We start from the raw sequence: 16,047 nt of genomic DNA, 5'->3' as shown, positions 1-16,047 counted from the left end.
TATCATGCAAATGCTCGCTGCGACAAAGGGAAAAGGTCTCTTTTTCCTCCCCTCCCCCTCTTCTCACATCCCCACCTGCCCCAACCCTCCGCCGTGCGGTGCTCGGACATTGATTCGCGCGTAACATAATCCGAAAGCACCGGAAACAAATGAACGAGAGCGGAGCGACTGAAACGGAAGACGGCTAAACGAAAGTAAAGATAGAAAATATACATTAAAAAGAAAAAAGAGAGAGAAAAGGAGACGACGGGTGGTATGGTATGGGGTGACAGAGGAAGGAAGGGTACGACAATGGGTAGTCGGGGGCTGGTGAGCTCTCGAGGGCTAGCGTTTATTAAATCAACAAAAGCCCCTCGGGGGATGGTTTTCAGATGCGAGTACTACATCTGCTACAGAAAGCTTTCCGTCGTACTTGTCCTGCCTTCCACCCTCCCTCCTCAAACCATCATCTCGCGTTCTCTCTTTCTCTCCTTCGCTCCCTCCGACCTCGCCCGCCACCCCTGGTTTTCTGTCAGTCGCTCGCTCCTCTAACCAGGTTCCTCCTTCGTTACACTTTGCGGTTTGTTCTGGCTGGCGATTACGACACTGATAAGGGGAAGATTCGCCCCCGAGAGAAAAACCCTTCGGGTAGTCAAAACCAGAAGTGCCGCGACGCTCCTAATGAATTACTTTGGATTTAAGACGCCTTCTTGTTTTTCGCCGCGCTTCGCCCTCGGCTTTTGTTAAACTTCTGTTATTAATATCGAATCCGTTTTATGTGTTATGACGAGAATTTGTTTTCACCGACAATTATATAAATATCGCAGTATGATTGTGAAAGATATTAATAAATCAGTCGTGACTTATTTAATGCTGCTATATTATAAAATATCTATGCATAACTAATGAGCTTTTGATCTAACAATAAGACAGATTACGAAATGATGCAATGATGAGTTGTACAAAAATATGTTACAACATATAAAAGAGTTGTATAAAAAAATATTTCTGATTTAATAATATAATAACGTATTTTGTAATGTACATTTCAGAGAAAAAATAATGATGGCTACAGAACCATGTTAGCAGCGAAGAACGTCGCTCAGTCGTCTGATAAAAGTTGACTTTTGCGAGCGCTCGTTTCGCGCATGATTATTCTTTCAATCCAATATTTCGTCACTAGTGATGCGCGAAAAACTAATTAAACGAATATCAATTATGCTCGTTCGCGCGAGTGACTCGTGTGTGTCCCCGAGTACATTAACCCGTTCTATTTTCGTTGTCGAGATGCGCCGTAATAAATATTTTTCGCGGCGTTTCACTGCGAGAACGGTATCTCAATCGCCGTCGGTCGCCGCGACAGCAAAATAAACGCAGACATCGACTATGCCGGACACGTCGTTATTAATGTGCCGGCTATTTCCTGTCGCCACAAATTATTATCCGTATTATCGCTATATCAGGTCGGCGAACGGCGAATGTGTTTACATCGCGCGCCACATCGGGACAAATCGATAGCGGCGTGCAATATTCCTGAGCTTGCAGCAAATAGATCTGAATGATTCTTGGAAATTGGTAAAATTTTTAAGGGGTCGAGTCGCCAATACACGCGACTTACCGTCGACATTGCGAATCGACGTGTCATCTGCGCCGAAACTCGTGATCGCGGAAATTAGGACGGTCTTAATCCTCCACTAAAGAGCCGCGTAACAGTCGCGGCACGTCGCCGTCTCGAATCCGCGTTATCGCGGCTTGAGCGAGTCTCGCTTAATTAACATTAAGACTTGGAACAGGCATTAAATTGTAAATCCGTTCGCCGTTCTCCGCTTAAACGGCCGAGCAACGAGATGCTCTACAAAGATGAATGTGGGCTTTTCAGATTTGCCGGAGAATCCGCGCGCGTCTTAGTAAGTTAGCCAATTAGCACGGGGAATGAAGTAGTCGAAGGAACGATTTTATTGCGTGAATAGAAAATAGAAAAGCGATGAACGTCATTATTCAGTAAAATCGTTAAAGCCTGCCTTCGCGTGATGTGATATAAGCTGATTCGCCCCTAATGCGCGCTATCATATGGAATACATCTTTTTTAAATGTGCAACTTTGATACATCATTCATCTCCGTCGCATAAAAAGCAGACCTAAAAAGGAGTCATTAGCATACGAGTCAAAGGATAGAATATCGCGAATGGCAATAGCCTGTGTTACTGTGTATACGTAGAATGTATTTAAGTATAGATTAATATATTAAAAGATGATGTACACACCCTGGCTTTGTGTATTTGATAACGTGAAATTTAGACGGAGATGACATAACGTAAAACCTTTGCTAATGAGGAACCGGAAACTTGCATTCGAGTAACAAGTACCGCTTTGAGAGTGCCTCTCGGGAAAGAAGACTAAACACTGAGATCAGACAAACAGGAAGTGGTACACTAAAAATTGCTTTGATGGGAGAGGCTCAGTCTCATCACTAGCCGAGACGCGCGCGGAGTGCTTCCGGTTTCCTTTCGAAGCGTTGGGTGACGGAAGGGAAGGCCGCGAGGAGGATCGAAGTACGTCAAGTTTAGCGAGACCCCGGATGATTGTATAACGTCGTCGGTCGATCCGGGATATACATGGTCGGGGAACCAACCTGCGTATTATGTAATCTTTTCGCGCGACGAGGGAGTCAGTGATCCATCGCCAGTCACAGTACGTTTGCATCCCCTCTTTCCCATCGACATTTCAATCTTAACAAATCCGCCAACACAATGGCATTCTCTGCCTTTCCCCCCCCCCCCCCGCCGTCCGTTCCGTTTCTTCTGCTTTTCACCGTCACTATGGGTGCAGCCGGTGTATATACGGGAAAAGAGAAACGGGAGCAAAACGAGAGGAGCTCGTGTGCTCGGCTCCTCTCTCCGGTCCAGGCTAAAAATACTCCTCCCCTTCGCGCGCTACCCCTCCCGTCTTCTCGCTCGTTCTCCCTTTCTCTTTCACTTCGTTCCTTCTTCCGCGCTTTTTCTAGATCTCCGCTCCACGCGCTTACCTCGCTCGCAGTCCAGTCGACCCCCTCTGCACCTTGCTTGCACCAAACCGCCGCTCTCTGGCTATAAATAAAAAAAGAAGGAAAAAAGAAAAAGTAGCGAGAGCAGCGTGCGCGCGCGTGCGTGCGTGATGCGGGTGTCTCGGGTGTAGAATAATTAGAAACGGCCCTCTCTTGGCTCGTCCGCAAAAGAGGAGTCTGACATCTCGCGCAAACATTTCCCATCTCGCGCGGTTTCCTAATACTAAAACCGGGATTTTGATAGCGTGTTATCTTTCTTCTAATTTCGCCTCTCATAAATCACCTCAGTCATTCGACGATTACGTGCCCGTCGTGTCTTCGCGCAATTTCACACAATTAGCATTCAGACGCCACTAGAATTATTGTACAGATCCGGCGTACGTTCTTTTCTTGGCTCTCCGCCACGGCGCCGAGTCGAGGATCCCGCGAAAGCGCGGGGACCGGAATCTAATAAAGAAGGGAAAATATGCTTCGCGGACGCGAATATATATTTCGAAAGTTCGGCGGGATTAGCGTACTTGGGCGCGCACGTACTTCGCGCGCTGTTACGTGGCCCCGTTCCGCGTCTCTGGCGAAGTCTGCCTCACTTCCGGCGAAGTTTCAAGACGTTCTGTCGGCGGGTGTCTAAACGCGGGGGAACTTGCCGGGAAATCTACGGTATATTGTGTACGTCGCATTATATTGGACACCACCCCTGCTGCGCGCTCCTAGTCGCTCATGATCAGACTTCCACGGGACTTGCATAGACTGCATGAGAGCATCACTCTTTTCATAGTCGACGAAGTGGTTCCAATCAGCAGTCTCAGTCCTATAATACTATAATCGCTAAATCTGTTTCTGCATACGTATTTCACTTTATTTATTAATTAATTTATTTATGTTATATTTTATTGACGTTTATACAGTCTTACCAGTGACAACATATTAATATATATTAGTATATGTTGTCGCTTTTTCTTAAAGATGAAGACATAAAGCACGTCTCTGATTCTCGAACGCTCGCGAACGAAAGTGATTATTTACCGAAGTTAGTGGTCGTTAGTGAATCTATCCTAGCGTATTCAGGCACATTTACATCGCAAGCCGGCGCTCAGCGGAGATATTTTTGGGCCGCCCTATGCGCGCTGGATGATTCACGCCACGGGAGAGAGGACGCTCAAACGTCCAAAGAGATTCTGCCGGGGGACTTAAAGATGGATGGAGCGTACCGCGTGAATACACCTCAAAGCGCGCGTCCACGAAATGTAGTATACAAAGTATCTTAAACGATGTTTATCCCGCGGTACCGTTATCGGTTCTACGGACCGTCGATGACGAGGGGAATCATTCTTTCATGTCGCTGTTATGGGTATCTATTAGCATACGGGCAATAGGCAAACTTTTTCGCATACCTACTCCAAAGTGCCTTTCGGCCTGCTGATGGTTTCGGGACAATCCCTCTCTGACGAATAACTCGAACTTTCGACGTGTATCATCGCCGCTGAATAAAAGCTACGTGGGGAAACATATTATGGAAAACATATGGCCGTAATAATCTCGCCGTTCATACGAAATAAAAATCTGAATATCGATCGGCACTTTTTGTCGAGAGAATAATTCATCATAACGGGATTATTGCGTCAATATATACGGTGCGACACTTTATGTATTATTATAATGAAAGAGTCGTTATATCTACACACGTGCTATTGCAAATAATTAGTGATATATCAAAGTACATCAAATGTACTTTGCGCTGACCTTTTCTTTAAGATTGTAGCAAAGTAAAATGTCAATAATTTTAACATTGTTAAATATATTTTTTGAATTTGAAGTTAGATTTGTTCTATAATCGAAATGTTCGGAAAGTGTCGCGAGATTGTTTTATGCCTTCCAGAAAATATTTCACGTTTCCGCAAGTCGCGCAAAGACATTTACAAGATTTTCCTTGTTAACTGATGTAATTTGCTTTACTACTGAAAAAAGATATTTGCTCGCCATTAGCGTAGCGTCTGCCGTGCATTAGCGACGCTATTATTATCGTGTTTGCCTTGCAGATACGCGCGCGGTAACAGCGCGTCTCTTTGTTCCTCGTGAATATGTTGCACAGGCAAGTTGCGAGCTCGTAACTGAGCAAAATGTGCGTATCTATTCCGACCCAGTTTACTTATGACTGGTTTCAATGCGCTTATGCTCGATTCCCGATTTAGTTAAACGTGACATTTTTTCGCAAAGGTATTACGCCGATTACGCGCGGGGGGCACTGAAGTATTATCCTTTTGCATTAGAATTATTTGATTCGTCATTAATTATTCAATATATCTCGAATGTGTCTTTTGGTAGACTTTTTTTGTGTGTTTAAGAGAAAGATCTCGAAAAAAATGCTATTATTATTTTATCTTTGTCGTATAAAGTCCATAAGTATGATATCAACTGAGGAATCCGTCTATTTTTGTCCAAGCGAGATTTATCTTTATACTTGCGCGCCGTAGAGTATAAAAAATGTACCTATGTACGGTATATCGTGTATCTAGAGGCGATAACGCCTTAAAAAAACATGCCAGCGCACGGTTGCGTGCGCCTACACTTAAATCTGGAATTCAGGAACAAAGGGATAAAGAGGGGTAGGAGGGGGAAGGAAAATACCGAGGTCGGAGAAAAGAAGAGCAGCAGGGGGAGGAGAAAAAAAATCGAACTTAATCGACCGGAGCCACGAAGGAAAAAGCAACGGCGGCGCGCCGGCAACAGTTTTACGATTTTGGGCGCGAGGCTGAAGGAATGGCGGAAACGACGGGGGTGTATATACGGCCGAGAGGACGAAGCGATGCGAATTCCATTCCATTAGTCGGCCGTTAACGATCGAACGTGTTCGCTCGTCCGTGTGCACGCAGGATATATCCACGGAGAGAGGTCTTTCGTGGAGGTCCTGCGGAATGCAGAGAGAAACCTGCTACCATCCTCTGTTCGCTCTGACCCAAACCCACCCCTCGTCGGGCCTCGTTTTTCCATCCCCGCGATCTCTCTCCGGGACGGCGTAAAGGATTTTCGATTACGTTTTGTCGCCGCTTTTGTTCCGCTCCGTTCTGTTTCGAGCCCACTTCACGTGGCCCTTTCGTATCACGCAAAAAAAAAAAATATATATATATATCCCATGCCTCTCCTCCGATTCTTTATTTAACCGGCATTCGATATCCTTTTCCCGAGGCCAACCTATACAATTTTTTCCGATTTCTCGAATTGCGTTCCTCCTTACCTGTAAAATTACATTCTTGCGAAATTGACTTCGAGTTGGACAGCAATGTAGTTATTAAACTTATCGCTGAAGTAAACGTTGATGTACTTCGCGAACGCAATTAAAATAGGTAAATATAAATACGTAGTTTATTTATTAAACGGAGAAAGGCGATTGGATATAGAAAACTTTGAGAAACCTAAGTTTTCAAAGGAAAAGTAATCTATCGATTACATAAGAACCACTCCGATTACTTAAGAACCCAATTATAGAAATATAATTATTTGTGATTAATTGTTGTCGATGAAATCTTTTATTGTTCAATTCGTTCGTATAATCGTTATTATTAGCTTCACTTTCGAATGAGATATTTCACGAAGTAATTTCGAGTCGCGGAGCATTACTGTCGGCGTAGGAAAACGATTCGGCGGAAGAACAAAACGCGACCGAGGTCGGGAACCGCAGCTCTCCGGATTCTCCTCATATCATGCCCGCCGACCGCGGTTTCTCGACTCCGCTGAAGCCTGGAAATTGAATTTCGGCGGCGCGCGCGCGCGCGCGGCTTTCTAATTCGAATTTGAGGTTTCTCGCGGAACGCTCGTACATTCGGCGAAACGGCCGGATCGGGTCTAACGGCGGGATTTATTCGACTTCACGACGGAAGAAAGGGGATGGCTGGTGCCAGCCGAGGTGGGTGGGTGGCTGAGTCGGGCAGCGACGAGACGAGGCGAGGCGAGAATGAAGGGGTCGCGACCACAGACACCAACCGAAAGCGCGAAACTATAGAGACTAACTGGTAGCAAGAGGGGATGCGAGGGATTTATGGACCGACGAAGACTTACGACACCTGTTCGTGTGTCTACAGGGTGTCGCCCAACCAGAAGCGACTCAGACGATCAGATACCCTGATCAGCTGGCGATCGGTGTAACATTGAATAAAAATTATCGTTTAATACTCGATTGTGTTACGGTCTCGATGTGAAGTCTTAGATAACAGATATTCCAAATTAGTCGAAGGATTTAGTCAAATGTAAATCGAATGATTGTTCCCGGGACACCTCGTGTATACACATCGCGCAGCCACCTCGAGGGGCACCCGTGCATGAGCGACGACATTTCAAATTCGCGTCAGGCGCGGCATCACAGACGACTGCAAACACCAGCGGTGTCATGCGATAATTCCCAACTTCTCCAATTATCGTTTCATTCCCCGTCGCGATCGCCTTCGTGCTGCCGGGGAAAGGAGGTCGAAAGAGAATAAACCCGGGGAATAAGACTCGGGCTGACGTTGCCCGAATCGGACGCACGATCGGCCCGCAAACCGCCGCCGCCGGGAGAGAAATAAGTATTCGCCGTGATCGGAATCGCGCAAGACCTGGAGGGATTTGATCGAATTAAAGTTTCGGCGGTGACGCGCTGTTCACCGGGCGACCGCTGAGATCGCGAGAGACCGCTCTGTTCACCGGGGACGCGAACAGTCGGCGTGAGAAAGAGAGAAAGCGTCGAGAAATCTCATTAAGGTGACGCCGCTCCTTCTGCGGAGAGATGATCGCGTTGCTCGCGGATCGCGCGCGCAGATTCGAAATAATCAGAAAAATCTCGCTCTTTTATTGCGTTCCCCATCGACCGAGATTCGGATTGCACCGGGGAACGATTTAATTTAATTTTCATGACGCCGCGTTCGATTAAAACTGCATTTGATACGTATGTAAAGAGCGAAGTATTTTCGACGTGCCGTTTTACATTTCAATTTTCGCTCGAAATGCGAGCCGGATTTGAATGCGTCGCAAATGAGACATCGCAGCTTTTGAATTGGACGATAACTATTCTGCAAAAAAGCAGCCCACGTGAAATCGCTCGATTCCTTTCATACGCCAGTTACGCGAATTACTTCAAGCTTTTACTCATCACTGCAACCAAGACTGCAGCATTAATCCTAGAATAATAATCGTGTATTCTACGATGTTTTATTCATCGCTGTTTACTATGCTCTACCGCTGCTCGTGTACCATGCAAATTTTTGAAGGCAAATAAAACAACATATCACTCAGTGACAATATATATGCTTCAAAAATATAATCGAGAGATAAAACGGATATATAAAAATCACACGAAAATCGTGTCGGACAGGGTGCTATGGTGAATAACGCACTAAAAATTGTCGTATCTGTTTCCCGCGAAACGCGAACTGACGCTGCACACGAACTACTCACCGATCAGCTTGCCGAACTGCGCCGGAGGCTTCCACTCCGGATAGTGTCGCGGGAATCGCGCCCTCGACCAGTAGGTCCTCAGGGTGACCTTGTAGAGCGCCAGCTTGTCCTGCTTCTCCTGCTTCTCCTGTCGGTCCTGGGCGTACGATCCGCATTGGCCGTGCACGGAGAGGAATCTCGTGGCGAGCAGGAGCAGCAAGAGCACCGACCACCGGTGCCACGTGCCACGGGACATCTGCGGGGGAAAAGAGAGAGAGAAAAAAATAAATGAAGGAGATAAAAATCGTCGTCGAGCGCCTATTAACTACGACTGATGCGCGCCAAAGTATGCGACACGTGTTAACACGTGTCCGTGTACGCGCTGCATACTTGGGATGCTTCGAAACGCATGCGATGAGGAATTCGACGCGCGAGTGCGCGCGCGTGTGCGGGTCCGTTATTCTCGACAGTTTTCCGAGCGTGTTTCCAACAAAATATTAAAAGAAACGTGAAACTTCTCTAAAGTGCTCGGTACAAGGAAACGTCAAGGAAAGATAAAGTTGCAGAACGACCTACAAGTGCAGCTACTCCGGAGTAGTAATTTCTACGGTTACTACTACACGATACCGGGGAAAATATAAAGCTTATCTCTTATCGGGGAATGGACTGAAATAGAATAAAGTGAGGTAACAATTCATCATGTTCTGGGGGCCAAGTAATCATCTGATATTTCCGTCGGTGGGAAAATGCCTCGTTTTTACGTCAGGACTATAGGCACCAAGGCCATTACACGCATCTTGCATAATCACGCGTTATCGCATAATCGTAGCATTCGAATGCAGCGAACAATAAGAGTAAAATATAAGACTTCACTTCGCTTTATTCACTAGAGTAAGAAGAGACTATTTCAGTTAAAGAAAAAAATCAAATAAAAAATGTTCAAGACAAAAAGCCCCAAAAAATCAAAAAGCTCCTCTCCTTACCCTGAAAACTGAAAAACTCCGTCTTGCAAACCATTTATTCGATTTTTTTTTAACTGACTGAAATAGCTCCTCCTTACCCTATAGATATTTTTCGAGAAAAACATTTGAATTGCTGCTAATTAAGTTTTCTTAAATTTTAATTTCATATTTTACAGCTTTCACAAAATAGACTCTACTTCATCGGAGGACCCGTCATTAGGGCCGAAAACAAACTTCCGAAAGTCAAGTCATTGTGATAATGAATGCATGTCGCTCTGAAGCGTGCGATGAATGAGGCATATATGATAATTCAGGACGACAGCCCAGAAACGGGTGCTTGCGAATTGTATTGTTAAGCAAGCTCTCCGCGGTGGTAACCCGGTTTCGGAGCGGTAAACAAGATTGATCCGCAGGCGTGTCGCCGAAAGAGAGGAGACGCGCCGCGCGCGCGTAACTGCTGAATAATTCAGGTGGCGCCGAGAGCCCAGCATGGGGGGCTGATTCCGGGATTCTTTTACATGGACGCAATCAAAAGGATAACGCGGTATTATCGCGCGGGCGGATAAAACGCCGCGTGAAAGGTGACGCTCGGTGAACGCCCGCGCCCTTACGTCCCTTCCTTCGATCGCGCGTATAGGAGCGCGTGCCGATTTCTCTTCTAAGTGAATCCATTATACTTGATGGCGAAAAGAGAGAAGTAGAACGTTCTTCAATTATCATCTTACCCCACGGAAACGATCGAGAAAACTGCTTGGCGTAAAAGCCGCCATCGCCATCACTTGCTCCCGCATACGTATGTTCCCCGTGAGTCGCATAAATCTCGTGGCGCTTTAAAACTCCGTAACCTAATATCGACCGAAGATCGGGAATCGGTCGGTTGTGTCCCTCTTTCCAGATGATTATGTGAAATTGCACGGGTACGCAATCATATCCCGCGAGCAAGTGAATGTGACATCCTCGCGTGTTTACGTATGCAGATCCGCGCACGTTCAAAATTCAAATCATATCCGAATCGCTTCCGATCGGTCGACGTCACTCGTGTCGCGAGTCGTCCAAATCTCGAGTCGGGTTTTTTGGGCTGACCACTCGGCTCCAAGAAAAATCTCGTCGCTAGAACCGTTCAAGTGCGATATCGAGTGCGAATTGACGGCCATCAATTCGCTACTCGATAAAAAATATTTTATAAAATATTTCTAAATTGAATTTGCAAAGTGGCTCATATTATTCTACACATATACATAGGGTAGTATACCCTGTATACATGATATTTATAAAAATATTTGATTATATTTACGTGCAAGATATTTACATAGGGTAGTATACCCTGTATACGTGATATTTATAAAAATATTTGATTATATTTACGTGCAAGATATTTGATATTAAGCAATTACAGGGATTCAAACAAGGATAAAAAGTATTAAAGTGAAATAGTGATTATTTTTGCTCTTGATAATAAAATTGTATGACAAAATTCTAAAACAAATATTTGATATATTTATCGTTAAATTCCTTGATTGTTACTCATACATTGAACACGATAACTAAATCATTCCGACTATAAGTCATGACAGATGAGATTTGCATAAGTGTCTCTATGTCTAAATATTGAGAATTTTACGCTCGGAAGTATTGCTCGAAAATATTGCTTATTTACGGTGTTAACGCTTGGAAAAGCTTCTCTCTGTAAACAGAAAATTTCCGTTTTTAAGACGAGCATTCTGTATCCCGCCGCTGGTCTTTCTGACGAAGGACTAAAAAGTAAACGAACACTTAATGAAAAGCACACGGAAAATATTTATATCCCCCGCGCGAAACTCTTTGCGAATTTCGAATCCATCGCCGAGCATTTCCCTCCGCGCCGGTACAGCGAGATAACTACAAAACTTTCGATGTTCAGCATTATTCAGTGTATCTTCCCGATTCGGTATTGATCACAATGCGCTGCGCGATTGTGAGAAACTGGATCCGAGAAAGACACGATTCAATGCCATGCATTATCCACCGTCTTGCTGTGATATAAATAGTTTCTACCAGAAACTTTTATATATTTGATGCAAAATGTAAAAACATGTGATTTTATTCTCAAGTACGTTTAACTTTTTATTGATTGTAAGAAATATTCCATCTTCTAAGTTTTAATAATAGAATCTCGTCTTATTATATGAAATAATTTATTTCCTATGTAAAATTGTTAAATTACGGGAAAGAAGCTTGTCACGTTAATTTTTTTTTAACGAAAAATAGATATTTTAAAATTTTCTTTCGTCTCTCGCAAAGAATAATACGTCTGTCCAGTTTCATTTTATTCTCTAAGACGCATCGCGCAGAAATGTAGTCTCTGAGATTTTCCCTCCATTATTTTTGCACCGTGAAAATGTGTGAAATTGTGCGGGCAAACGTCACTGGAGACTGTCCTCAATTTGCGGCTCGCGTCAGCCACGCGTTGCGTAAAAATCTGTAATTATAGTTCGCTCCGAGAGAGTCGGGCTCGACGACGACGAAGCGCACTTCGGGGAACGCGGAGCTGGAGAGTAGTTTCGCCGGAGAGAGGGTTCTTGCGAGACCGAGAGTATACGGGGCCGTGGCAAACACATTATTTAACCGCGGAGCGCGCGAGACCCCGCGAGCCAACCCCTCGCGCGAGCATGCAGCAGCGGGTAAACTGAAAATTCCTTTTTGCTTTACAATTCATTATGTTTCATTACCGGCGCCGGCGGAGTAACTCATACCAGGCGCGAGTTATGTTTCCCGTTTGCAACACCCCGGGCTCCGCGCGTCCTCGCGCGGTCGTCGTATCGCGGGATCTACCGTCGTTCGTTCGTTTTTCAGCCCCGGTGACCCTATTCCGTCGTCATCGTCGCCGTCCCCGGGAAGTAGAAGCGACGGCGACCGAGGAGGGGAGACGCGACAGCGGTGTACAAACGATCGCGGATGACAAAGAGTTTCAGGGCTTGGGGCCCCGTCGCCTAGTTTTCCTAGGTCGGGCGGGTTGATTAATTTAATGGTCGCGGGGGCTGATTTCTCTCCCTCTTTCTCTCTCTCTCTCTCTCGCGCGCGCGCGCTCACGTTCCTTTATATCTCTCGTCGGTCTGTTAGCGCGAATCTCCGCCTCCGTGTCTTCGAACTTCGCCTTTCCGCGCGCACTTTCCGGTAAGCAACAAGTTGTCGCAAATCTGATTACTTGCTGGCACGTAAATAATGAAAAGCCCGGGAATCTTGTCCGAAAAGGAAAGCTTTGCATGAATTTGCAAGAGCGGCGCGTAATGCTTTCCTGCCGATCGTTCCCGAGGAATATATCGCAGTGAGAGAGATTATTTTTCGCAACGTAAGGCTCTCTTCGAGAGCAAATTGAAAAGTGACATTTATTAATCGTTTATTTTAACGCAACCGCAGTATTTTCGTTATTTCCGTACATATTGGTTCTTGTCACGCTTCTCAAATTAACTTCTTTGTAGTTGAAATGAAACTTGATAGGCGTATTATTTATTGGATATTTCATATAATTCTACACGGAAACTAAGTTCGCATGTACGACACATCTCGGTTAATTAGCTTTGGAGAATTAATAGCCGGGCGCTGAGGAATCTGAGACGGAGCCACGTTAGTATGTGTAGTGTGGAGAGCCGGAGCTTGGATTTAGGGTTCCAAACCGTGGTTAATGGAATCTCCCCTCGCCAAAATCTGAGCTGCGCATCGTGCGAATACGTAATAGTTACTGCGTAATAATAACCTTAACTCACGGGGTGTAACCGGAGTTACACTATGCCGGAGCTCGCATCGGACGCGGCAGGTATCAAATGTCATTGCCAGTTAATGAACCAGCCAATAAAAATTGATACATACGACAATAGGTATATTGAAACATCCTCAATATATTTTTTAAACATTTATATTACCCTATGTGGTGATTCCAAACGTTTACTTACAATTACAGTCGTAGACTGTTAATTAATGTGTAATGTTCATGTATTAATGTTAAAAAAGGAAGCTGTGATTGACATTTTTATTATTGGTATATAAGGTACTGAAGAAAATCACGCAATAGCGCGAAGCGCGCGACATTCTATCAGCTCGACGAATGGGGGAAAAAGTAGAAACTGCACGCACACCTCAAACACGGAAGCAGCGCAGTGGCGATCGCTAGCGATGCACCGGCGCGCGAAATTCTTTTTCCGTGAAAGGAGCGCCTTCGACCTCCCTGTTTACCAGCTCGACGTTGAGTGAACAATCGGTCAAAGGACTCGGAGCTTATTCGCGTAAAGGGGAGAAAAAGCACAAGTATTCCCGAAAACAAATTAGCCTTCAGCTAAATCACTTCCGTCCGTCGACGCATCCAAAAACTCAAAGGCATCTTGCGAAAGTGCCTCCCTTAACAAAATTCCGGCTCGGAGAGTGATCGATATACCAGGGAACGTGCTTTTCGTGCTTTAGACTCGAGAGACGCGGGATCCTGTTCCATAATAAACACGGTGTGCGAAAAGTTAGGATCAATCTCGCGAAAGCCGCACTTGTACTTTCAGTGATCACCGATCAAGTTCCAAAAATCACAATTCGCAGGGGGATTGCACTCTGATATACGAGTACCAGGCGATATTTTTGGAAACGTCTTACAAGAACCGTGCATCAAGCCATTCACACAGTCGAGAAATCTGCGCATTTGAGGTTTTGCAACGCGTATATATTAACTCTTCTCAGCCGTTTTACCTTTCCGACACCTTCGACGTCTCGCTCCCACCCTCCGTCTGCAACCCCTTTCTCTGCGGATTCCGGGCTGGCGCGGGGAGACGGTAAAGTAGGCAGAAATACTCGTGAAAACACCTCGCACACGTATATGTATCACACAGACATCGCAGGATCAAGATTTCGTCCTGGCGAATCGCGAAACGCGCGGGGCGGGGGGGGGGGAAGGGAGAGGAATATCGAGCGACACAGGTGCCACGAAGTTACTTCCTTTCAATTTCTCCCCTTTTTCCCGGCCGATCGCGCTCGGGACTCGTGGAATCGGCCTTTCGGCCAAGGAGGCGCCGCGACGGCGACGCGCACGAATTTGGTCACGAAGAGCGGGAGAGGTTCTCACGTTTCACGACGGCGCGCGGCGGGCCTCCTCGTCCACCGCGAATATCCCCCTTTTCGCCGGGCACGGGACCGATGCGCGACGTCGACGAGATGCGCAACCGACGGATACTCCTGACTCGAAGGTCGCCGCGATACTGCGAGCGACGAGCGCGGCCCGTACGCGGGCGCTCGCGGAGGAGCCGAGCGTCGAGCCTCGCGCGCATCCGCACGGATACGCGCCGCCTCACCCCGTTGTATGTCGGTCGGTGCTTCAAACTCGCGCGCTCCCGATTCCATCGCGGGGACGCATTAATTTCGCGCTCATTTTCCCTGAGAAGCCCCGCTTATCGTTTGACCGAGGATCAGTCGAATCATCGACAACGAAAAAAGGGAGGGTTATCCTACAAAAAGTTTTAATGCTACATAAATATAAAAAAATAAGCTCGCTGACATTATGTAACTAACAAGGGAACGTTTGGAACTTCCGTCCCGATTTTGATATGTCTTGGATGAATTGTAGAGTAGCGAAAAATGACACACGTATTTTTTTATCGGTTTTGAAGCAATTTTTAAATGTTATATTTTTGCGAAAATACCATTGAAGGGTGGAGGTATGTAAAAAAATATGACTTTAAAAAAAATCTAAATACACGGTTACAGAGATTGCTTAATACCGTAATCTTCTTGTCTAAAACATTTTTTCAATATACCTTACGGTTTCAGAGATATTCACTCGTAATCCAATATGGAATTTCTCTCGAGGGGTTGTTTCAATCCCTAAATATGCTTCGATTTTTCGCTATTCTACAATATATTCAAAGCCCATCAAAATCGGTGAAGGACAGTTCCCTTGTTTGATATAGACACAAATGGAAGGGTACAGGGGAAAAACGATCAATGTCCATCCGAAGTAATTTCGAGAAAAACGCAATTTTAAGTTTCAAGACATCCAGATATCTTAGGAAGCTATTGAAAAAGGTACTAGCAGTGAATATCGGAATGCATAGTGTTTACATTTTATGTTGGACTCTGATAGTTCTTCCCCACAAATACGTGAACCATGATCGTTTTTCCTCAGCACGGTACATCTTTCGGCCTTATTTCCAATGAATTGCAACAGTTCTTGAATCAAAACAGATAAGAATTATGAAAGTTCTTTGAAAATACCACAATATAGCATGATCAGATCAATTTCGATAAAAAAGGACTTTGATCGCTGTTCTCCTTCAAATATATCTTGCCGAAGATCGATTACTCCGATTACTCCGATCATCGGATGAAGCAATCAATCGATAAATAAGCGGAGTGTGAATAAATGGATTATAAATAAATCATAATTTTGTTACGGGTAAAATAATATACATTTACGAATAAAGTAATTAACGTGGGGAAGAAAAGAGGATTTCATAAATCGCGCAGATCGCAAATTGTATATAGACGTGTCGTGGTCGACTGCGCAAACGTATTACAAATTCGATTAGTTTATTGCGCATTGTTAATCTCGTTATTAAACGTTCGTTTCTGTAATATAAGCTTTTGTTTTATTCCGCGAGTATTGTGGATAACCGCGATAGCAAAAAACGACGGTCGAACTCAGACGTA

At 45.2% G+C, this 16,047-nt stretch overlaps 1 protein-coding gene across 1 annotated transcript in view; it reads right to left on the bottom strand.

The window, feature by feature from the left end:
* Nucleotides 1–14,598, bottom strand: part of LOC139808008 (spondin-1) — a 170,190-nt gene extending 155,592 nt beyond the window's left edge. Inside the window, exons 1-2 of the mRNA XM_071769584.1 lie at nucleotides 14,095–14,598; nucleotides 8,447–8,681 (exon numbers count right to left, since the gene is read on the bottom strand). Coding sequence (XP_071625685.1) covers nucleotides 8,447–8,681 — 235 coding nt within the window. The 5' untranslated portion in view covers nucleotides 14,095–14,598. The remainder of the gene's footprint in view (nucleotides 1–8,446; nucleotides 8,682–14,094) is intronic.
* Between the last annotated feature and the right edge of the window lie 1,449 nt (nucleotides 14,599–16,047).

Source organism: Temnothorax longispinosus, chromosome 2 (genome assembly GCF_030848805.1).
Source record: "Temnothorax longispinosus isolate EJ_2023e chromosome 2, Tlon_JGU_v1, whole genome shotgun sequence".
NCBI classification, from domain to species: Eukaryota; Metazoa; Arthropoda; class Insecta; order Hymenoptera; family Formicidae; genus Temnothorax; species Temnothorax longispinosus.
The sequence above is the reverse complement of the archived record's forward strand: the minus strand, read 5'-3'. Positions and strand labels throughout refer to the sequence as shown.